The sequence below is a fragment of the Lonchura striata genome, chromosome 18 (genome assembly GCF_050655825.1).
Source record: "Lonchura striata isolate lonStrDom1 chromosome 18, ASM5065582v1, whole genome shotgun sequence".
In the NCBI taxonomy this organism is placed as follows: Eukaryota; Metazoa; Chordata; class Aves; order Passeriformes; family Estrildidae; genus Lonchura; species Lonchura striata.
In genome coordinates, this window is record NC_140720.1 from 4,642,752 (window position 1) to 4,666,849 (window position 24,098).

The following is a 24,098-nucleotide window of genomic DNA, read 5'->3' on the forward strand; positions in this document are numbered from 1 at the left end:
AGCCCTATTTAATTGAAGTAATTATTTTCATTCTGAGAAAGAACTCTCTCGAGTTCTTCTTGAGCAATTTCCAAAAGTTTCTTTCAGTGAAATGTTAGTGTTATTTTTCTAGATGATAGATTAAAAAAAAAAAAAATTGAAGAAAGCCTAATCTGTTAAACTCAATATGTTTGACACTTAGCAGCAGTAATGCTAAATGGTAACATCTTGCAGTTTTCTTCTGATATCAGTGGTGTCTCTGGGGCAGGATTTTATTAGTGACAGCTCTCACTGAATTCGGTTAAAGCCAAAGTTTTGTCTCCAAAGTAACTGTTATTCAGTTCAGAAATAAAATGATCAGGCACAAGATTTCATTTAAAGCTTTGAACATCAACGTCAAGGAATCAAAACAATTCTGTTTCAAGATTCTGTTTCTCCAGGGTAAAAATTATTTCTGGGTTTGGAGTCTTGTCCTTGCACGTTGTTGTGCTGAATTACAGGGAGACCCTGTGGGGCTTTCTCTTCTCATTGTCCTGAGCTTCTGCCTCTGGTCTGAGCTTGGAACAATTGGATCTTAATTCTGATTGAGGATGGAGGAGGCTACTGCAGTGCAAAACACCCTGCCAAGGCTCTCTGCTGCTACATTCAGTGGCAGTTTTGTAAGGCTGTACCATAAGCAAAGCCTGCAAATCAAAGGTGACACGGTGGGCAACCTGTGCAGCATGCAGTGGGTCAGAGAGATTTCGTGTTTAAGAAAAGACTACACGCTTTTCTGCTGTTGAAGAGCGTAAGCACTTTTGCCTTCCTTCCGCCACGAATGGAGATTGTTCAATGGTTGGATTTAATGAATTCAAAATCCTTAGAAAATCACTAGAGCCAGACATCAATGTAAAATACTCCACCAGCTTTCTGTAGTGGAATATAATATTAGCTCTCCCACAATCTACTTCATGCATTTCAAAAGAATAGAGAACATTTTTAAACTAAAGAAGATAGCTTGGGCAGAAAATGATTGCCTGCCTTGGATGCTGCTCTGTAACCCTTCAGGAGCCCGAGTTATTTCTCTCAGGGCAGGAGAAACAGAAACAGATGTCTTCTTTGCAAAAATAGGAGGGGGAGGAAGAGGAGCAAGATATTTTATTAATAAAGGCTGTTAATGTGCTGTTACCTTGCGCAGTCAATAGGAGCGTTGCTGCAGGGCTGGTGGCTCTGAGCCCGTGGAAACCCTGGTGCTGTGTGTCCCCTTTCTGCTGGTGGAGGCTGCCGAGAACCCAGCAGGACAGCCACCACCCTCCCTGTGTGCTGTGGCATGTGGACTGGGAGTGCTCAAGGAGGATGTCTCAGTGCCATGTGGAAGCCCTGCTCTGGGTCCAGCCCACCCAGCCCTCCCCCTGCCTCTGCTCCAGCCATAAGCATCTCTCCCAGCAATACCGTAACACAAATAAATAATATTAATTAAGGCTCAATAGGTTTAAAAAGCTATGGAAATAGCTTCTCTGCTGCTGTTTCAGTATCTCATTTCCCCACTCTGTCCAAACCCCCAAAGCCCAGAGGTACAAACATATATTTCAAATGAGAAGTTTGTTGAACCTCATTAAACTTAAATGCTCAATCCGGTTTTTCAGAACGATTTATCACTCTGCTTTTGAGTTTACCTGATTTCATTCTTCCATCTCTAATGGAGACATTAATTTAGAAGGTGATTTTTGCAAAGGCACTGATACACCTACAAACCACAACTGAAAAGAAAAGCATAATTTACATTTTTAAACCAAGCATCTGACTTTGGAGCTGTTCTATGTTTATAGGCTTATGTCTGAGCAATTTGCCGAGGTCTCTGCAAAATAAAGACCAGCTTTTAATTTGTATCTGCTTTTTGTTCTCACAGTTTTTTGGGGTTTTTTTTTTGTTTTGTTTTGTTTTGTTTTGTTTTAATGGACAAGCAGCTGAAAAGCCTCTCTGCGTTGGTATGCTGAGCATTGGAGTCACACAAGCACCTGCAGCCATCCACGCACTGCTCAGCAAGAGCACTGTATTTCTCGAGGTTTGTAGCTCTTGTCCTCCCACTCCCTAATTCATATACATAAAACTGGTGTGCTGCCACGTTCCCTCCACACAAATGCATTAGCTGATCAGGAAGCCTTCCCATTCATCTGGCTTGTCACTTGCATGAGGTGGAGGCAGGACCGACTTGTCAGCTCGCGGTGATGGGAGTGAGGGGTGGAAGACAGGATAGTGCGACAAAAATGGTGTAGATATTTCTCCCCTTGGTTTTCCAAGGGAAAATATTTTCAGGTGCTGGCTTGTCTCCACACCCTTCCAAACAGGAGCAAACCAGCAACCCAAACACTTGCCTACAACCTCCTTGGGTAATTCATTGCAGAGTGAGGCTGCAGGAGGAAATCATGGCTAAACCCCCTTGATGGCCCTGGCAATGTGGGCATCTTCTTGGAATTTCAAAGCCTCGTCCCCACTGTGTTTGGCACCGTTTCCACGGTGATTTCCAGGGCAGCCCATGCAGCAGAAGGAAGGTGTGTGCAGAAACCACCCAAGAAAGAGCAGTGGAGGTGCAGAGCTTTGCACCTCTATAGTGGGTGGGACCTCCCCGCTCTCCAGACAGATCCTGGCGTGCTGCAGGGTGGAGAGCCCACCTGGTTCACACTCACACCTGTGAATTTCACAGAATGGCAGAACGGTTTGGGTTGGCAAGGACCTTAAAGCCCATCTCGTTCCGTTAGACAGGCAGCTCCGAGCCCCGTCCAACCGGCCTCGAGCACTTCCCGGGATGGAACACGCCCGCCGCGGCGGAGCCCGCTCAGACCGAAGGAGCGGAGCGACGCTCGGCGGGCGCGCCCCGGGCTCCGGGGCCAGGCTGTCCCGGCGGGGCGGCGGCACGTCGGGGGTCGGGAGGCTCCGTGGGCCGGTGCCCGCGGCCGGGCCGCCCCTCCCTCCGGCCCGGCCGGTGGCTGCGCGGCCGGGGCGGTGCGCGGGGGCGCGGCCGGCGGCGGAGCCCGGCCCCGCGGCGGCGGCACGGCTCCCCCCGCCCGGCCCGCCCCCCGCCCCGTGACTCGGAGCCTCCCGCGGGCGCGGCGGCTGCCGGGCGCTGTCGTGCGGCCCCCCGCGCCCGTGCGGGGACTATGAAGCACCATGGTGTGGTGTGACCGTGGCGTCCAGATGCTGCTGACCACGGTGGGCGCCTTCGCCGCCTTCAGCCTCATGGCCATCGCCATCGGCACCGACTACTGGCTCTACTCCAGCGCCCACATCTGCAACGGCACCAACATCACCACGGACGAGGCGCAGGGGCCGCCGCGGCGGGCGCGGGGCGATCTCACGCACTCGGGGCTCTGGAGGATCTGCTGCCTCGAAGGTACCGGTGCTGGCCGGGGCGGGGGGAAGCGACTTCCCCGGGGGGACCCGGCTGCGCTCCCGGAGCCGCCGGGCAGCGCCCGGGCAGAGCCCGGCAGCCGCTGGAGCCGGAGCCGCCGGGCTGAGCCCCGCCGGAGCCGGGGCCGGAGCCGCGCCGCTGCCTCGGACACGGCCGAGGAGGAGGATGGCGTTACCGTGGCAACCGGCATCTCCGACATTGCCATGGGAACCGGCGGCGGGATGCGGAGCGCTGCCCAGGGGAGCGCTGCCCAGGGGGGCGACCTCGCTCCGCGACCATCGCCGGGGATTCGGAGCTTTGGGGGGCTCCTGGTGGGCTCGGGGCTTTGGGGGCTTTGGGGCGCACCTGAGCCCTGCAGGCTTCGGGCTGGGTCTCCCCTGTCCCCCCTCCCCCCGGGACTTCGGCTTTAGCAGCTTTGGAGCTCAGCCACAGCTCTCGGGCAGGACAGCGGGAACTCCAGTTCCTCCCAGTCTGCCCTCGCACAGAGACACCGGGGGCTCGGGGAGGGGGTGTTGCCACCGCTCAGGTGCTTCGGCGTGGAGTCGGGGTTCCTCGATACAGCCCGAGGGTCGGGCTGAAGGATGGGAACAATAAAAAGATGGGTGTTGTAGCGGCTGAGCTGGGCAGCAGGACCCCGCTCCCCGCAGAGGCCGAACATGTGGCTCCCGCTCTGAAAATGGAGTTGTGGAGAAGGCGCGGCGGTAACTGCGGGGACAAAGAAGCACATGGGTGTTGCGAGCGTTTGGCAGAGCGGGTCGCAAAGCCCAGATGGGAAAGCACATCTGTCAGCCGAGAGCTCCGGGGCACATCCCTGCGAAAGGAGCGACATGCGCTGGCAGCGGGGGCTGTGGCCACGGTGGCCCTGGAGCCCCTCACCTGCTGGTCCATCCTCTGAGAGCGGCCAGCGGAGCCTCCGTGCTGCTGGAGCGGAGCGTGGGGGAAAGGCAGGGCACAGGAGCGCTGCTGGCTTGTGCCGAGCCGCTCTGTGCCTCGGGGGATGGGGCACCGGAGCCCTGCTCCCACGGGGATGCGCTTGGCGGGCGGGCTGCTGCGCACCTCATTCCATCAGCACGGGAACTTTGCAAAGCCGGCTTTGTGCTTTATTCCAGCTGACACACGGCTCAGCCCAGACGAGCCCAGCTCCGGTTCAGAGTCGCAGCTGTGTTTAGATGGTTTTTTTTCTGCCCAGAACGGGCTGTGGCGTGGTAGAAAACACCTCATTCTCACGTCTGCTCTCATCTTCTCCTCTAGCTAATGATTTAAGGCTACAGTGTAACATGATTTTCCCCTTAAAATACCGGATTTGCTACCTAGGAATAGCAGGCATACATAGAAGAGCTGTAGGAAAAGGAAATATTTTTAGATGCTAAAGAGAAAGAATTATCGAAATGTGAAGGTTTATGGGTAATAGCAATGCTTGGCTTTATGACTCTTAAAGGAAGTCTAACACTCAGCATGGGCTTTTATGGCACCTGGAAAATGAGAGCTTGCATCTGAGAGCTCCTGAGTTTGCTTGAGAGGTGCTGAGCATCCTCCACTTGAACTGACTCTTGTGATCTTCACTGAGCTTGTTCTAAGTGTCTTCAGCCTCCGTTTTTCATGGAAAATAAGTTTGTTTGTATCTTGCAGGAGTTGCTGAGCTTGTCCAGCTAGGCTGGACCTGTCACCTCTGGGAAAAATCCCTGAGCTTCCCAATGTCAGGATTTCTCTGTGGTCTCCCAGTAACACCATTCATAAGAGTGAAGCGCAGCTTCGACTGAAACTGGTGGGATTTCTGCCTTGATTTCACCTGGGCTTAAGTCAGAACTTTCTTTAGGAGAGCAGCAGTCAGGGGAGCCGTGGGGCACGGGCGGTGCTGAGGCAGCTCCTGGCACCACGGCCGAGCTCCAGCCTGGCAGCGTCGCTGGGCAGCGCCGGTGCCCTCCTGGCACTCACCAGGGGATTTTGAACGGTTGCACCCAGGAGCTGTGTGCCAGTGAAGCTCAAACCCCCACCAGTTCGGGGGATAAAAAGGCTTTTCATGGGACGCATCAATCCGACAGCAAGGGAGCTGTTCTGCTCAAAATTCAAATGCTCATAATCAAATTATAAAGTTACAATTTTTAAAGTTGTCAAATATGTGCTAAGAATGCCCAATTTGAGAAAGCTGTCATCTGTTCACAGAGCTGAGGAGCAAAGACTACATTCTCTCCTCCTTTTTCAGTATGTTCTGTTTTGTAAGATAAAATCTATAGATACAGTAAATTATTCATGTTTTAAACCATGCCATGGGACTTGGATTTCAAATGGAACCATTCCTTTGTTTTATAAAATAATAAAACCATTTCTAGAAGCTGATTTAAAACAACACTCCCTTGACCATTTCAGAGCCTCGCTCATTTGAAGTGGCTGAGTCTTTTAGTAATCTAAAGGTAATATTGCAATTCTGAGGAGATACATAGCAAGAAAATAGCTTCAGTTATGTATTTTTATATGTGTTTAAATGGTCTGGCTTCAAACCTATTTTTAGAAATCTTCTGGTGTTTTGTAGAAATAATTGTTAAAACCTCTTTAATTTATTTTAATGGTCTTTATTGCCATTTCACTCTTATGTCAAAAAGACAAATCTGAGACACAAATGTGCAGAAGCTGAAAATGCCTTTAACAGCCTCTGAAATTGCTTTTGACATACATAAAGCATTTTGCTGAGCAAATTTCAGGTCAATTGAAATTTCCCAGTAAAATGTTTCTCAGCTCTATCAATTAAACAACCTGTATGCTGGATTATGAGCAATCACCTCTTCTGTAGCCCCAGTTCCAAGATTTCAAACAAAATTGCTAAAACAGGATGTAAAAGGATAACCTCATAATTCAATTATCAGGTGCTCCCCAATGTTTTCCTGTTTTTCTTTGAAACAATATTTTACAACAAATTGGCATCGTAATTGCAGTGATACAGCTTAGGGATCAAGCACATTATCTTTGTTGGGAGCTGCAGGGATGAAATCATGTTTCAGTTCTAGTAGTTGATACTACTATGGAGCTTAGTCACTCAAGAGGCAGCATTAATGATCCATCACTCAAACTCTTGCCTGTCTAATCCCAATTTTGTTCTTTTAGTGTGTTTGTCAAAGGTGGAGGTAGGAGGTTCATTGAGTGGATTTTAAATAATTGTGCTGTTTCTGTGTGGATTTTTAAAAGTTTTATCCAAGGTAATTGCCTTCAGTGGCAAAGTGAAATAATTCCTGGTGTGGATGTGAGGAACAGAAGTGGCTGAGCCTCAGAGGATGGCCCTGGCAAAGCTGGGGTTTGGTTTTCTGAACCCAAGACAACCACAATAGCTGCAGCCTTGGCGGCTGAAGTTAAAATGCCACTGGAGTAGGGAGTTTCTGGTGGAGCCCCCATGCAGCCAGTCACCCTGGGACCTGCACCCAGCCACCCTGAGACCTGCACCCAGCTCCCCTGAGACCTGCACCCAGCCCACAGCGTCACAGGAGGAGCAAAGCAGACCCATTTCGGGTGCCTGCTCTTCTGGCCCATGTCCACCCTTGAGCTGTGGTGGCTGTCACAAGCTCTGGGTCCCTGGGTCCTGCAAACCCCGCAGATGCTGTGTCCTCTCAGTAACCATTCTGTGGTCAGCCTAAGCCCAGGAAGGGAGATGGAACCACTCTGGTTTCCCAGCAGCTCCTGTTCCTATGGGAAATGTGCAGCACAGCTTCCTAAGCCTCACACGGTCTCACTCACGAGGAGGATCTGATTAAAATATTTGCCTAGGAAAAAAACAATGTTAAAAACACCACTTTATCCACTGAAACTGCTTATCTTGGTGAACAATCGTGCTGAAGTTAATAGGACAGCTCACAATAGAGCGCTCTGCAGGCTCTGTGACATCAAGATAGGAAATCAAGTAATGTACTTGTAATTTAAATTTATTCAAAGAGTATTTTATTAAACACTTCAGCACATGAATCTCTTTGAACCCATTGTGTCTACTGCTTTTAGTATTCCCTGTTTGCCATTTACTTTTCAAGTGGTGCAATTGGCTACTTAATTCACGTGGGCCCACGTGTCCTTCCTGGCTGCGTGGCTGGAACATTTATAATGGGGAGGAAGGATGGAGTAAATAATTTATGGATTTGAAAACTTGCACAAACACACATTTGCACAATTATTTGCAAGTCTTCCAGCTTGGATGAATGCACACAAACACAGGAACTGCGGCACCCGCATGCGCCGCTTCCATGGATACTCCTGAAAACAAAATAAAAATGCTTATACCAATGTTTGAGGCAAGCAAATAAAGGCAGGCTGCTGTCCATCAATACTGCAAATTCATGGCTCATCTGAAAAGAATGAATATTCCTTAGTATTCTCCAAGCACAGCTATGAAGCTCCAGCACCACCACTGTTTGTAATCAACTGAATACAATGCAGACTTTTTCTTCCAGTGCTGTGGCCAAAGTGTTATTTGGTGTAGAGCAAATGTTAAATCCCTCTAAGATCAGACATGACCTGCCTTGGGGGTTGTGTCCACAGGCACAATAAAGGTGGTTGCTCTTTTCAATCTGTGCAGGCACATGAGCCTGTGCTCACACTGTGAAAGAGAAGTGGTTGCAAATGGAGAATACCCAAATGTAGTTTTGCTCTGCAAAACTTATTTTGTGATGCTGTAGTCTGTTTCTAGGACAATATATACCTATTATTGCACTCCTGAAGAGTGAACTTTCACCCATGAATCTTTCAACACAAACATAAACCCATCAGTGAAGGACTCTGCTGAGATGCAGACCATGTTTGTACTCTTTCATTCCATACATCCTGCTCATACCATCTCCGTTGCCTTGGTAAAACACATGCTCTTGAGAAGGTCCATGTGCTTTACTCACTGTTTTTAAGAGCAATTCTTAGCACTCCAGTGTCAGCTTTGCAACCCTGGCTGAAGCAGAGCAGTTTTGCTGGCAACTGATGGAGGGATTTTTTTAACGTTGGTTTTAGGTCTTTTTTTTTTTTTTTCCAGGAGCATTCAGTTTGTTAGAGTTTCTGAATTTGGAGCTGCATTTATGGACACAGAGTTCAATCCCTTTGAAATATTGTCCATTGTATAAAATACTTAAAAATACTGAGAAATTTGGTGCTGGAGGATCTGCCAGCAGAAGATGGGTTAAGGTATTATCTATTCTCAAATGAAAAAAAAAAAAAAAAAAAAGCATGTGTCTCCTCAATGCACTTCTTTGAACATTTATACAGAGGCTCTCAAATGATCTTATTGATGTCACAAAACATCCATTCTTCCCTGCCCTATGAAACAAGGATCTGAAGCTAATTGACTGAATATATGTCACTTTAATGAATTCATTTGCTTTTTTGAACTCGATCTACTCTGTAGCCAGTAGGGAGCTATCAGGCTACACGAAGGTTTTGGTTTTTTCTCCATGGCTCTCAGCATGTCAGATATCCCAGTGCAAAATGTAGATCCCAAAGACTCTGTGTGCATTAGTGATGCTCCCCCAAGGCTGCAGACCAATGAAAGCACATTTGTAACCCAGCTGTAAAGCTCTTTTCTACTGTGCAGGATGCAATGTGGAGGATATTAATCTCACCTGGGTTTCAGGATTGTTCTGGGGAGGTTTCAGAAATGTTTTGTGAAGAGTCAAGGAGGCGTTGGGTTGTACAAACAGGATCCTCGTGGCTGTGTTGTGCTGCAGTTACTGTTTTATTCTGTATATAGTTACACTGCATGTTCTGAGGACTTGACAGATGGCATTTGTGGTAGGATCTGTCAGAGCCATAGTAACTCATTTTGGGGTTTGTGGGGACCTTTGCAATGATGTAATGGAGTCTTTGGGCTTTGTCCAGCAGCTGTTACCTTTATGGGCTTTTATTGCTCTTTTTAGATACTGCCAAGGCTTGCCCTCCCTTCTGGCAGCTCTACTGACCCTCGCCAGTGTAAACTGGTAAAACAAGTCAATACAGCAAAGGATTTTTTTTGCTCCTGTGAAATTTCAACAGTGATTATTCCTCCAGTACACCCTGTCCCATTTGCTGGGTCACACAGTGTCACCTCTGCTCAGGTCGTGCTGCCCCACCTGTAGCTTCAGTCAGTCTTGTCAGGTACAAAACACCTCATAAAAAACTCAGGGGAAGGGGAGTGTACCTGATGTCTCCATCCTGAAGTCTTGTGTATTTTTGCAGCAACAGAGCAAAAAAAGAACAAATATTAGGAAGAGAAGCAAGTGCTTTCATCTCATCTCTAATTCCTTTGAGGAGGTAGGAGTACTTAGGTACTGAGTGTAATCTGAAGTCTGTTATTAACACCTCTCAGCTCCCAGATATTTAGTTGGTGTCTCTGTGGTTTATGTGCTAAAGAGCAGCAATTTCTGTAGAATTTCTGTATCCAAACTGAAAATGGAGAGGAAGGAGGAGGAGGAGGAGGATGGGCTTGTGACTCTGGGCTTTGGTAGGTTTCCTGCTCGATCTGGGGCCAGTTGCTTTATCTTCCTGCCCCTGACTAGGAGGGATAACTGTGCTTCCTTTCCACCCACTTCCCTCTCATTCTAATAATAAAATGGAAATGAAGATGTGGAGAAACTGGGACACGGCGAGAGGGCTGCCCAGCTCAGGGAAGATGCAGGAACAGGGCTTTAACTGGGTTTGAAGCATTCTGCTTGCAACTTATGTTTTATACATGCAATATTTGGTGTTTAAGCATGTCTTCCTTGAGGGACAGGATTAAGTCTGATTCTCCACCTACGTAAAGTTAACTGCTTTCTAGGAAGGCGGTGGAATTATGCCAATATGAAGCCAATATAAGAGAAGGGATCACAGATTTGTCCCTTCAATTGGACCTTTTCCTGCTGGTCCTTCTTTTGTGAGCCAAAACTCATCTCAGGAAATAAATCAGACTATCAAACTGAAAAACTGGTCCTGCTTCCAAACATTACTTGGTGCTTATCTTCATTTTAGATTTCTGTTTACTGGTATTTATTATGTCTCAGACTTATGGTTCCGCATCCAAATTCTTCCCAACAGATGGCAAGGCAGGATGCACAGGAGTAGTAAAATAAAGAGGATAAATGCACAACTGCCCATATGTCTGAGAGGTTGATACACACTTATGACTTCAGAACAAAAGGGTATTTGCAGCAGACAGCACCAGTGCTGGGCAGGACTTCTTGGTTTTTTCTGCCTTGTTCTGAAGCCTCTCGCTTTTTCAGTGGCTTTTGATCAGTTAAATTGCAATATATTTTGCCCTCCCTCTTCTACTCCCAGATAACTCTTTCCTTTAGTTATTTGTCTCCACTCCCAAAGTACATCAGCTCATTTTATATTCAACATTTTAACATGGAAGGTGGCTCTGTCCTGGGCTTCAGCTGGTTTTGGTTTGTTTTTTTTTTTTCAGTTGGAGTTTTTTAGTGGGGTCTTTCTTTTTTGCAGAGCACACAGAAGTACTGTGGACCACAGCAACATTTGAAGTTTTCTCTATAGTGGATTTATCATAATATTAATGACAAGTGGCTCTCTACTATCTCAAAATAGCAAGCCTCCAGGCAAGCTGCCTGCAGGATGGATAGCCCAGCCTAGACAGACCTAGCTAGATTTCCCTTCAGACCTGGGGGCACTTTTGCCAGTTGTTGCATGCTGGGAGTCAAACGCAGTGGAAGTGCTGGAGCAGTTCTTGATTTAGCCTGGCAGATAGTCCAGCCCCTCTTTCTCCTCCTTCCCAGGCCATCCTGTCATCTCAACATCTTTGTTCTCTTTCTCTTTTTTCCTCCCCTTGCTAAAATGTTATAACCTTCCTTCTGCTACAGAGACACCTTTGAAATTAGCTCTTCGATGACAGTGCATGAGTCCTTCTCTAGAAAGTAAGTAGATACTGCCCTAGGTAGAAAATTAAGATTTTTTTTTAATTTCTCTTCTTAACTCTTGTTCATCTCTGTGCCATCCTGCCAATGAAAAACATGTAATCACTTACTTGTCCAAAGGTATAGTCTGGGTTCTCTTTTTCCCTACCTGTTTTACTTGTTTCCCAGGTTTATCCAGGCTTCTGCCTACTTGACAAACAGCCCTGTAAATTCTTCTTCAATAGAATTGAGTCATTTCTTGTCAAATGTAATCCATGAAGGAATGATAGATTATAAACACACAGTCATGGTATGAAGAGATGGGTGACAGGAGAGCACGTTATGGAATTACAGTATTTCCTGTACCAATTGCCAAGCCCTGATACAAATTAACCTCTTTTATTGTTCTTTTTCAAGCATTCCGCCTTTTAATTGCTGTTTTGGAATTGTGCCACTTAGTTGTGCCCTTTGAATGTTTCTCACTTAGCCAGTCCTGTTAGCTTGATAATGCCAAATGTTTCTGAGATATTCAGCAGCACTGAGCATCCCCTGCTCGAGTGGGAGAGGGACCCAGCTCAGGCAGGAATTAGCACCCTTGTTTAGCTGCCAGAGCTTTTTTTTTCAGATTAAGTTAATAACCATTTTAAGTCACTGCCAATTCTCTACCAGGGTTTCAGATCAGTTGTCTCCCATTTATGCTTTTTAAATGATGCAGTTTTGTGTGGAATATGGATGACTGGATGTCTTCTCCTGTCCAAATATATAGCTTTCAATAACGCTGGGGTTGTTATTGTCTTCCTTGCATCCCAGAGGCACAGTTTATCTCTTGGTGCTGCAAGGCATTAAAAAGGAACCATGGCATGTCGCAATTATGACTTGAAATAGGATCTTGCCAGAGGAACATTGCCTAAATGTAATCAAATCTAGACTGTAACTTATAGCAAATACCCATCAGAGCTGTGCACACCTATCTCACAGCTCGCTGGCTATCAGTGATAGCTGAGAGCAAGGCACTGGATGATTTTGTTGGAAGAATTGTCATGCTGTTGGGGCTTTTTAGAGCTCAGCCCCCAGCATTCAACTGCCTGCAAGCAAATGAAATAATGAACTCTCAATGCTGGAAGACCTTGTGACTATTTAGGCTGAGCTTTCAAAGGTACCCAGATATGAAAGTTTGCGATACTCCTCCGTGCATGACTCACTAATGGCAGTAGTGGGCTTTAATCATCTTTGTCCAGTGGATATTCTAAATTCAAGTAAGCCATAGCAATGCTCCTTTACATAATGCATATATTTTAATGCAAAATTCGCTAGACTTGGTTTCTTTGTGTGCTGGATTGGTTTTAGCCAGATGATGAAACAGCAAGTTGCATTGTCACATCACATTTTCATCCACGGGGATTGTGAACAGGGTTGAATCCCTCAAATTCACTGAACAGAGCCCTGTTACTGGAGCCAGTGAAGCCAATAGCCCAAAATGGATTGTTAAACTCCAGATATGGCTCTGCTGAGTGTGGGAAGGTGATTTGCAGGCAGCTGTGAACTACCAAAACTTAAGGAATTTGATTTCCATTGCAGAGGGAGAGCCCCAGACTCTGCTTCCTCCCAGATTTAACATCCCCTGTTTCCATTCTGCCACCTGATGTACACCTGGCTGAAGACAGGTTATTTTGTACAGCTGGAGCTCAGGACTATTTCAACTGGTTTTATTAGAGGAACTGTTAGAAAATGTCAGTATCAAGCATCTCCTAAACATGATAAAACACCAACTAATAAATCTGGGAGCTCAGTAATAGATTGGAAATGTTCCTTACAACTGAGTTGCTAACCCAAACGAATTGGGTCCTTACCCTCATCCTTCTGCCAGCCATCAGGGGCTCAGTTATTTGCCATGACAGTGATTTGGGGGTCACCAGAGTGCTCTTTGCAGACAGACTGACCCCTTCCAGATGGAGCAGTAGGACACAGACAGCCCCAGTCCAAAAGCCCCTCTGCACACACTGAACCCAAGCCAATGAACGTAGCAAGGAGCTGAGTTTCTTGGCTTATGCTCAGAGCTGCTTGGATGTTCCCACCTTGTGTTTGGATCAGAGCTGCTCCACTCCCCCCCAGCTCTGCCTGCTGTGAAAATACATTTTTGTCTGTGGACAAAAGATGCTCCAAGACAGTGAGCAGACTTTACAAAGGGTGAGGCTTTCGACCTCTGTCTAAGCTTACATTGTACTGTCAGCCAAATTTCATATTTTTAAGTTACTTGGGTGTTTCAAAAGATATTTCTCCAAGACTCTGCCAATACCTGCTCACTGTGAGGTTAAACACCCTGTGGTTTGTTCCAGAGGATGGGAAGCTTTTCTCCTTTGCTCTGCACGTTTTGCTGTGCTATTGTCCTTGCCTTTAGCGCTGACAAACGCAGACGGTTCCGAGGTGCTTTGGGATCCTTAAAGATGCAAGACCTGAAATAAACCATGTAGCATTTAGGAATGATGTTCACAGCACCACTTCTAATTACAGCTGTTCGAACAATTCATTTGCAGTGCCCTGCTATGGTTGTGCTTATTAAAACAGAATCCTCTTTATAGTTTGGTAGCAAATTAAGAGGGGAAAAAACACAGCGATCCTGTTCAATCCATGCCTTTGAAAGAGGTTTACCTTCATCATTTGCTTTCTAGGGATATTTCCCTTGTTTTCACTTGTGCTGCTGGCCTGAGTTTTTAATGACTTACTTGGTGTCTCTTGGTAGTCATTTCCCAGTGACCTTTTTGCTCATTTTATTTTAATTTCTGTGTACGAATGGTAGTGTTCTAGCTGGAGACATTCTTTGGGCACAGCACAAAAACCCCATAGGGAGGGAAAAACAGGCCAGAATTTTTCCACCTGAATTTTAAGCATTAACCCTGGGCTTTGGCCACACAAAGAGTCAGCATGCTCAGCTCAGAGGGCAGAGCTGGACCCTGGTCCAGGATCAGGGCCAGACCTGGGCAGCAGGACCTCACCATCAGCATCTCCAGGCATCAGCACTGGATGCAGCTACTCCCACAGGTTATCCCATTTTCTGGCATGACTGCTGTTCCCTGGGAGGGCTGAGCAAGTGCTTGCAGCTGGCCAGAATATGGGTACACAGTTCCTAATGCTGATTTTATAGCATTAATGTGCACCTGTTTTGGTGGCCAACTGGCACCGTGCTCAGCCTAAAATGTCTGTGTAAGCTCTGTATTAAAAGAGGCACAAGAATTAGCGTGTATCAAACATGTCATTAGACACGTGCCTGGTAGACATAATGCAGGATAATGAATATGATCACAAGAATAAATTAATAACAGAAAATATTTTTTATACGTGTGCACACTTAAGACAGGGTAGGAACTAAGTGACACTTGTGTCACCAGTTTATAATTAAAATGCAGTGCTTGAATGGAAATGTAAGCTTCAATTAGCCAGCACGACCCTGCTTCCGGCTTTACTTCCCACTGAAAAGCAACGATAACAAGCTCACATTTATTATCAGAGTTTTTCCTGGAGCTGTGCACTGAAACATGCTCACATCTGAGCCCTTTCACTGAAGACATTTTTTCGCTTCAGCAGTTTGGCATGCCATACAAAGGCTCTCTGATTTTTAGTGATGTTCACCTCCTCTTACATAAAAATGTTTTCTGTGCATATTATTTGGTTTTAGTTAAAGTCCAGGTGCACGGGTTACTGAAGAACCAAAGGGATGGCTCATCACAGAGTACAATGGGTAATTATTGCTGGGCTTCACTGTATTGCACAGACAAATCCTTTCTTGGAGCTCAGCATTGTGGCTGTGAGAAAGAAAATACCTACAATCCAGCCCAAAGTCCTACAAGGGTAAGAATAGATCCTGTGGGAGATGCTTTGCCCATTTCATTTTTAACTCTCTCGAGAGACAGAGCTTCACAGTTTTGTTTAGAGACACTATTTTGCATTTTAATTTCACCAGTGGGAAGTTAATACATATATAAATTATGAGGTCTCATGTGTTCCCATTCCATCCCAAGAGGATGGTAGGCTTTTTGTAAAATGGCTAAATAATTCTCTGGGTTCTGCCCCCCATTAAAACCAAGATTTATCTTGATTTATGATCCAAATTTTGCTGCTGCTTTGCCTGAGGATTGAGCTTCATTTCTGCACGAGAGGGCAGAGTCCTTGGCTGTGCAGGCAGGAGGAAAACCCATTTGGATCCTGCCCAGCCCCACACTTTGGGTACCTGGCTCAGCACTCCATGTGAGGGACAGAGCCACCCACGGGAGATCCAGATCCTTGATGTGCCTTACTGAGAGATCCTGACATCTTCCCAATCCCCCCCAGAACAGGAACGTTTTAGTCTAGGACTTATTCAGCCTTGTGTCCACGCAGGAGGTACCTTTTGGGCATTTTAACACCCTTCAAACAGGTCCAGATGCAGACAAGGCTGCAGGAATCTGGGTCCCAAATAACAAATAACAAGGACAGGGAACGGCCACTTCAGCCAGTGCTTAGGAGAGCTGGTGAAAAGCACCCAAACCCCAACAGCCCCAAAATGTCAAGACTGAGCAGTTGAGCCTCAGAAAGTGTATTTAAGGAATATGTCCTCTCTGACAGAGATGGACCAGATGTCCACACAAATATCTTTTGCAATGCCCCCTCCAATATTTTAAGCAATTTCTACAGGCAGAATTCTTGTGATGTAGGAGTGGATGTCAAGCCAGGATATCTCAACTCAGAATAGATATGTGCTCTTAGCTTTGGGTCAGGCAGTGACGTGTGGTGGAGTTAGAGCCTCCAGGAACTCTTCAAGTTGTAAAACCTACAAAGCTCCTGGTTTTTCACTGGTGCTGTTCACATGGGACAGAGTGACCTCTCCAGAAAGCCCTTCCAACAGCAGCCGCAGTCTCTCTCAATAGCATTTAATAACTACCCATGGAGAAAATTACACTCTATTTAAAAGGCCAGAAAAATCATCTTCAGTTTAACTCTGCTGACTTTGGTAGAATTACACCAGAAAAGATTTCTGTCTGATTTCCTTTCCCATACTAATGTGCAGTAGCTGGGCATAAAAAGCCTTTCCAAAGCAGATTAAACAAGTCCAAATGGTGAAATATTCTTTTAATTTTCTTTCACACACGTTATTTTAGGTGTAGCTTGGAACTCTGCCCTTACGAGAGGCATTCCTTTAAATATTTATACAGCATCAATATGTAGCCACCTTCATATGTTTTTAATGATATGTTCCTTTCTAAATTAACCATTAGGTTACCCTGTCCTATGGTGTTCTGTATTTTGCACTGCATTTACCCTACCCATGGATTTTAATTTTTTTTATTTCTCTGTGGAACAATGAAGATGTCAAGGCAGTGAGGATTCCAGGGGCACCGTGGAAATTAAATTCTTGGAGCACCACTGCTGTTACCATGTGGACACACACTCAATAGCAACTCTGTGCTGCCCCGCAAGCCAAGGGGATGCAGCCCCAGCCCCACTGCTGGGCCCTGGCAGCTCAGTGCCAGTACAATGGCAGCTCCTTGCTCCTGGAAATGTAACTTCCAGGATCAGGGGAAAAATACTGAAGTAAACCCAAGCAAAGGAGGGACAGGAAGAGATACCTCCATTTTGAGGTTCTCCTTGAGAACCTCCATTTTGAGGTTCTCCTTGAGAACCAGTAGGTTTCTGGATCTTCCAGAGGTTTCTCTCTTTTTATTTTTTTTTCTTCTTAATTGTTTTATCAAGATGCTACAAAATGCCAAGGTGAACAGGACCAATGCCATCAAGTGAGTCAAAGATCTTTTTCTCATGATCTCTTTGCTCAGCCCTGATTCAGCCTGAAAACCCACAGATGAGTAAAAGTGTTGGTACAAGCCATGGGTTTTTATAACTCTGGGATTTTTGAGTCCTGTTTAATTACACCACATTATCATAGCAAAGCAGTTTCTGCAAAAGCTGCTCCTGGCTGGTTTCCCCTCCCTCCCAAGGGGACCACAGGAGATAGCTGCACCATGAGATTACTGCTGCAGAACCAAACCCTTAGCAAAGCCTCAGCAGACAGACAGAAAGACAGCACACCTCTCTCAGCTTTGGAACAGAGATTATTCCCCTGACCTAAAAAAAGAGGACATCAGAATTTATCCCATGCCCTGTTACACTGAAAAATATTCCCACACGCCGCTTCACAAAGAGTTTCACCCTGTAGAGCTGGAATCTCCTCCTCTGAAGGGGCCTTGCCCTGTACTTGTTTTGCAAGTAAGAGCTTCAGTTAAGTCAGCAGAGATTGTGTCTGAGGATGATGGGCTCAGGTAAACACTGAGATGCATTTCCCTGAGCTGCAGGTACTGAAGATGGAGTCCGGAGCGCGCCTCGGTCCCGGGCAGGATGGCAGCTCTGCAGCCAAGGCACTCTGCAAAAGCCACAGAGGTGTTTCCTGTCCTCCCTCCAGTGAAGCCAGTCTGGCAGGGTTTGGCTGCAGCAGTGCCTTGCTTTCTGGGTTTTTCAATGTACTGGTAAAGGGACGTTGTTTGCTCCAAACAAAATCTGCCCGGGCTTGGCGTTCCTGACAGGTGCCCGAGGAAAAGAAGCCAGGCAGCTGCTGAAATCCAGCAAACCGCTCCCTTCCACCACGGGAAAGGCAAGGTAGGGCCAAGCTGAACTCGTGCAGTTATTTGAGGCTTTTCTTTGGGTTGCAGAGGCAATTTTTTTGTGTGTGTTTGCTGCAAATATGTTTAAATTCTCTCTGTTTTAGAGGCAAGTAGTCAATGCATCTGAAGTGCATACTTGACATATGTTTCTTTTCACATGCTGTCCTCCATTCATTTCATGCAGCAGATGCTCAGTTTACTACTTTAAATGTATTCCTATTTACTAAAAATTATTTTAGAAAATAGCTGTTTGGAACTAAACATTTCCAGCCCTTCTTTTGGGTGCAGGATGCTCCTTTTTGCAGCTGTCCTGGGTGGCTGCATGCAGATGTTGACAGGTTAATTTGCATTTGAAGAGCTGGGTGCAGTGAGCTAAGCAAGGGTTTTTCTTCCCTGCCTCTGAAGGCAGTCACTTAACACTTCTTGCCAAATTTAGCCCCTGATGCTACTCTTCTTAATTAACTAGAGCAACATCCAAGCTGAGTTTGGCCCATTGTTAGCCAGCCATTTATTATGTGGTTGAATTAAACCCCTTGGCCGTGTAGAAGAAAGGCTTTTATTCTGAAAATTGATTGTACAAAAGTGAAACACAAGGACAGCCCTAATTCACAGCAAGGTGGTAGGTACAAGCTGGTTTATCTGATTTCCTCCATCCTGTCTCCAGGAGCTGCAAGTCCAACCTGGTTTTCCTGCCTGCTGCACACTGCTGAGGTCAGAAATGGTTTAGTAAAAAAGGAATCCTGATGTTGAGAAGAATGTGCAGCTCACAGTGCTCAATCCCCCTTCCCAGAGAGTATTCTTTTTCTTCTTGTTCTGGATTTCTTTTTTCCCTTTAAAATAAGTTCATATCAAGACTGTGAGCACAAAGACCCAGATTTAGACTTCAGTCCCTTCCATTGCTATAGGAGAAGGCAGAAGTCCTGATCCACAGCCCTGCTGTCAGCCTCTAGGAGCTGTTGCTGCTGGTCTTTCATGTGCCTGCTCCATCCACATCAGCTCAAAGCAGAGAGCAAAAGCTTCCATGCTGCAGCAGGGAGAAGAGCTGGCATTCAAAGAGTCGTAGCCCTGTCACCACCAAGGCCCCTTTTGCTTCCTCTTTGGTTTCTTTTCTTCCCTTTAGATGTTACAGAACTGCCAAGGAAAGCTACATCCTGTGGGTATTAGAGCACTGAGCTGAACCTACAGAGACATGGGAAGACATAATTAATGTTTCTCTGGTGTTTTATTCACCTTCTTTTCACCACACTTCTGTGCCTCCCTGCCTTGTCCCTGCCATGATCTGCCGTGGGCATGCTGATGTCGCTTGTCCCCCCCAAAATCTGGATTTCAGCTCAGCTTGCTGTGCATCCCCCTGGCTGAGGCTGCCATGGGCACAAAGTCACCCATCTGAGGGACAAAGTTACCCTTCTGAATATATCTGTTTTGATGTTTATTTGCAGGGATCAAATGAACTCTTTGGGTTCAGCCTGCATTCCTGGCAAAATTCTTCCTGGTCACAGTCAAATGCAAACTAATTCATCACCCCAGCCATGCATGAGGGAGGTAGTGGCACAGGGCTCTGTCTCAAAGGGAAGTGTTTGCTCCAGTCCATCATTTGCATCACACATGAAGCTTTTCTTGGAGATATCTTTGGGTTTTCTACGTAAGAACTTCAGGGGAGGGGATGGGAATGGGGAATGTTGCTGTTAGACAGGCATGATTCAGGTACCCATGGCGACATGAGATCACTCTGCATTGTACCAGCACAAGGAGATTACCTTATACAAGAATAACTAAGAATAGAATTTTTGACCTTCAATATTTCCTTATCTGTAAACATTAGATCTGCAGAGCAGTGCAGCCTGCTTGTCAACAAGGAGAAATAAAAGAAAAATAAAACTAATTTAAAACCCCATAGTGGCAGTGAAATAAATCCATACATTTATCATTTCAGAGGTTGCCATCGCTCCTGCCTCTTTTCCTGCAAGGTTTAAATGATTACATTTTTTTGTGTGTTATGTTTACCCTCCTAAGGATAGAACGCACTTTACAGAAGCTCATGTGGATAAGAAAGCATTTTCCTTTTGTAGTGTTGCTTACAGTTAACACACATAAACCTGCACCTTGAGCTTTCCAAAACCTTGGTTCATACCATCAAATAAATTAATGACATATGCACAAATTTATTTTTAAGTCCTTAAAAGTTGAATGTTTATTACTTGAACTTTTCCTTTTAAGAAATATCATGGATCTTAGCAATTGGTGCAAAACTTTATCTAGTCCAGTAAAAGGGGCAGATTCTTCACAACACTTGCACCTGCCCCTGCTCCTGCCAGCATTAGTGTGGAGGTATTTGAATGAAAAAAAGATCCTTAAAGTAAAGAAATGCAGGATGAGGTTCTAAGTTTACCATAAGTGCTGGAAAGAAGCTTGTAAAATGAAATTCAGCATCTGCTTCTGTAGATGTCTCAGGTTTTAAGTTTCTGAGGCAGAGGGTAATTTTTAAGCAGAATCTTAACTTGCACATACATGAATTATTTCTAGTGACTCAAAAATAGCGATTTGAGCCTGTGCAATGTGTTCACACAGGGCTGGAGCACAGCCAGGCAGCCTGGCCAGGTCTGGGGACACAGAACTTCTGCACACACCTGGATCATGCACCCCGCCTTGCATTGCTGCTCTGGGGGCTGGTTGTCCCTTCCTGGGCATGGATCATCAGGGAGCAGCCAGAGTTTGGGGTCCACACTCTTGCTGAGCCCTGAGCTGCAGTTTGGAGTCACTGGAGGCCAAAGGCAGAGTTCTGTCCCCCGGGAGCTGGGGCTGTGTGACTCAGAGGTGCAGCTGTCACAGCCTCCCTGGCTCCTCCTGTGATGGGAGCAGCTCAGACACCGTGCTGGGAATGGGCTTCAAATCACCAGCCAAGCCATGCTGCTCAGGCTCCTCCTTTGCTTCGTGGGGAGAAAGGTCTTTGCACTTCTCTGAGAAGAAAAAGGAGGCTGTGGTGTGGGAAGAGCAACTCCCAGGTTCTCACGCATGAGAACACTGTTAGGAAAGAAAGAAATCCAAGAAAAAATCACGTTAAAGCACAAGGGGATGGCACTATCCCTGCTGGAGCCCCCCAGAAGTCCATGAAGGAGCCCCTGGTGTATCCAGCATTTGCAGGTTAGCAGGACATCTTGGGTAGGACTGTGGGGAGCTGCTGCAGGAAAGTCCAGAGCCTGCAGAACTAGGTCTGCAGAGGAATTTAGGTGATGCTGTGTCTAAAATGTCAAAGCTCAGCCTACAAACCCCAGCACCCTGGACAACAAATGACACTGAAGAGCAGAGTCAGGAGCTGGACCCTCATGGTGAGCAGGCTGACATCAGACCTTCCCTTTCCAACCCACAGGGTTGTCTGGGGCTGTGCTCATCCCCAGGGATGGACATCCCATCTCAGACCCTCTGGCTGGAGCCAGCAGTGCAGGAGTGCACAGCCCATCCCTGGCCTGGCAGCACCACCAGAGTTCACTGATGCAGCAGATCCTCACTCCCCAGCAGGTATCTGCTGGCCTTAACCCAGAGATTCCACTCTGTAGAGCAGAAGTAATCCACAGTCACTGGGCAAACTTTGTCCAGAGCTTATCTGGGAGAGAAAGCCCTGCTGCATCCTGCCGGGTGCGGGAGAGCTGCTGGAGCTGGGTGATGTTTCAACATGACTGAGTATTTTTAGAGCCATCCTATAGTGCAGGATTTTTAACTTCTGTTTCACAGCCCTTGAAGCCTAGCAAACTTTCATTAACATTTGATGCCTTGAAGTCATGCAAGGTCTGGGGGGAAAAGGAGGGGAAGGAGGGAAAAGGAATGCACCTTTTTGGAGCAAAGTTGCAGGGAAGCTTAGAAAAAGCCTCCAGTCCCTCCTTTTTGTACCAGATGGTTTTAAAGGACCCCAACCCACTCAGAAAACAAAGCTGGAATTCCAAACCGTGGCTAGGTGGAAGAGTCTTAATTAACATGTGAAACACCTGGAGTCTCTCAGGCCCCTGGGGAGTTGAACCCCACCACCCTGCAAGGATCATGCTTCTCTTTTTTGCCCATTATTAGGCAACTTTGCTCATACAGGGCTGTTTGACCCATAAATCCCCAAATTATTTATAAGCCATCAGGCATCCATCCTCAAGCAGAGAACATGAGCCATGGAGAAATCAAAGGATTTGCTCCCAGTTCCCTCCCTGCCATTTCTGCTCAGCACAAAGTAAGGCTTTTTTTGCCCAAAGTTATAACCAATGAAAACAGTGCTTCCCTGGCTACAAGGCAGACTTTCAACTGGAAAATAAGTTAACAGAAACTCTATTTTTCCCCCCTCTAAATACACACACACACACACACACACACACACACACACACACACACACAGAGCGTCTCTTCGCGCACACAACTGAGATTTTTCATAGGCTGAGGGAGTAGGAAGAAGAGACGTATTTTTGTCTCCTTGGCAAAAATATATTGGCAGCATATCACTGAGTTGTAAAGATTGAGTAAGTACCAGAGCAGGGCCCCGTTAAGCGGGTTTTGGAACTCTGCCCCTTGGCTGCCTCTGCCAGCCCTGGCAGGGGCTCTGCCCTGGGGCACTCAGCCTGAGGGGCCCCACGCAGCCCACCCAGGCTCCTGAGGAGGAAGAGGAGGTTGCACTCCATGGAAATGAGGAGCTGTCAGCTCTGCACCACGCCAGATGAGGTGTGTGAAGGGGAGAGGAGCTGTAAATCTCCCCCTGGGCATGGCAGCGTTCCTGGGCAGTCAGAGCTGCTGCGTGGTTCCTGATGTGGACCTGGCAGGAGATGTCACCAGAGGGTGACAGACTGCTCCTCCCCTGCTTTCTAAACTCGGGGGAAATCAGGTGCCCTGGGTGTTGTTATCCAAGGGAGAAACACGAAGGGCTGAGGGAGTCAGTGGCACAACAGACACCACAGCCAGGCACAGGCCCCTGCCCTTTGCCCAGCCTTCCCAGCAAAAGGAAAATCTTTTGGTTTTCTCCTCCCAGCTCTAAACATTCCCAGCTTTTTCCATGCCATCCCAGGACAGCAGAAGGCAGTGAGCATTTCTGGTTACAATGGCAGATGTGCCTGACGATGGTAAGGGCTGGGAGTCTACATACATTATTTAAAGCAAACTCTGGGATTCTAAATTGGATTGCTCAAAGCTCCCATCAGCACTGCCCTTCCCCAGTGCAGGTAGAGACATTTCATAGTAGAATACAATCCTAAAATACAGAAAGTAAACTCAGAAATCTCGACCATAAAATATTTATGAGTCTGTGCTTTGGTGCATTGTAATTTTGCATGATATGTTTTGCTTTTCAAGACTGACTAGATTAAGGCTCTTCTGATTCATTAAACACATTTTCCCAAATGCTGTTTCTACAAATATTGGTGGGTCATTGTGTTTAGTTGCATTTATTAGCTGGTGTAACAAGGAACGTACATCTCCCATAAACCTGAGAGGAACCCGCTTAAATGTGTTGCTCTGAATCTCAGCAGAGAAGAAAACAGTGCTCATGAATAATTAAAGCTTAAAGAGGTCATGCTGGTTTTGCAGCCTCATTTTTATTTGTCACTGCTTAGTTTGCATTAGGAAATAGGAAGTTTCAGGTGCAGCAGCCAAATGGAATCTCTTCTCCATGTGCTCATTTAAACAGATCTATTTGGTAGCTGTCTCCATTTTTATGTATTAGGTCATTTGTTAGCTGTAATAATTTAAATCAGTCCTGGGAATTAGGAAGTTTAAGGCTTTTAATTTTCATCAGGCAGTTGCTGTGCATCCCTTTGCCTTCTGGCAGGAAGGAGCATTGGCTCCTCAGCTGGACAGAGCTGGGGTGCAGGCAGACATGGGGTGCAGGCAGGGTGGGGATTCAGAAACACCAGGATTCAGGCAGGACTGGGATGCAGGCAGGACTGGGATTCGGAAACATTGGGATCCAGGCAAGACTGGAATTCAGGCAGGGCTGCAATTCAGGCAGGACTGGGATGCAGGCAGGGCTGGGATGCAGGCAGGACTGGGATGCAGGCAGGGCTGGGATGCAGGCAGGACTGGGATGCAGGCAGGGCTGGGATGCAGGCAGGGCTGGGATGCAGGCAGGGCTGGGATGCAGGCAGGACTGGGATGCAGGCAGGGATGGGATTCAGGCAGGGCTGGGATGCAGGCAGGGCTGGGATGCAGGCAGGGCTGGGATTCAGGCAGGGATGGGATTCAGGCAGGGCTCTCAGGGAGGACCTGGGTCACCCTCTGCTCCCCATCTCCACAGGCCTCTCCAATCAGCCAAGCCCCTGCTCT

General features: G+C 46.8%; 1 protein-coding gene across 1 annotated transcript in view; it reads left to right on the forward strand.

Annotated features, from left to right (window-relative positions):
- Positions 1-3,030: 3,030 nt before the first annotated feature.
- Positions 3,031-24,098, forward strand: part of CACNG4 (calcium voltage-gated channel auxiliary subunit gamma 4) — a 44,075-nt gene continuing 23,007 nt past the window's right edge. The window contains exon 1 of the mRNA XM_021537340.4: positions 3,031-3,349. Within this exon, the coding sequence (XP_021393015.1) occupies positions 3,127-3,349 (223 nt within the window). The 5' untranslated portion in view covers positions 3,031-3,126. The remainder of the gene's footprint in view (positions 3,350-24,098) is intronic.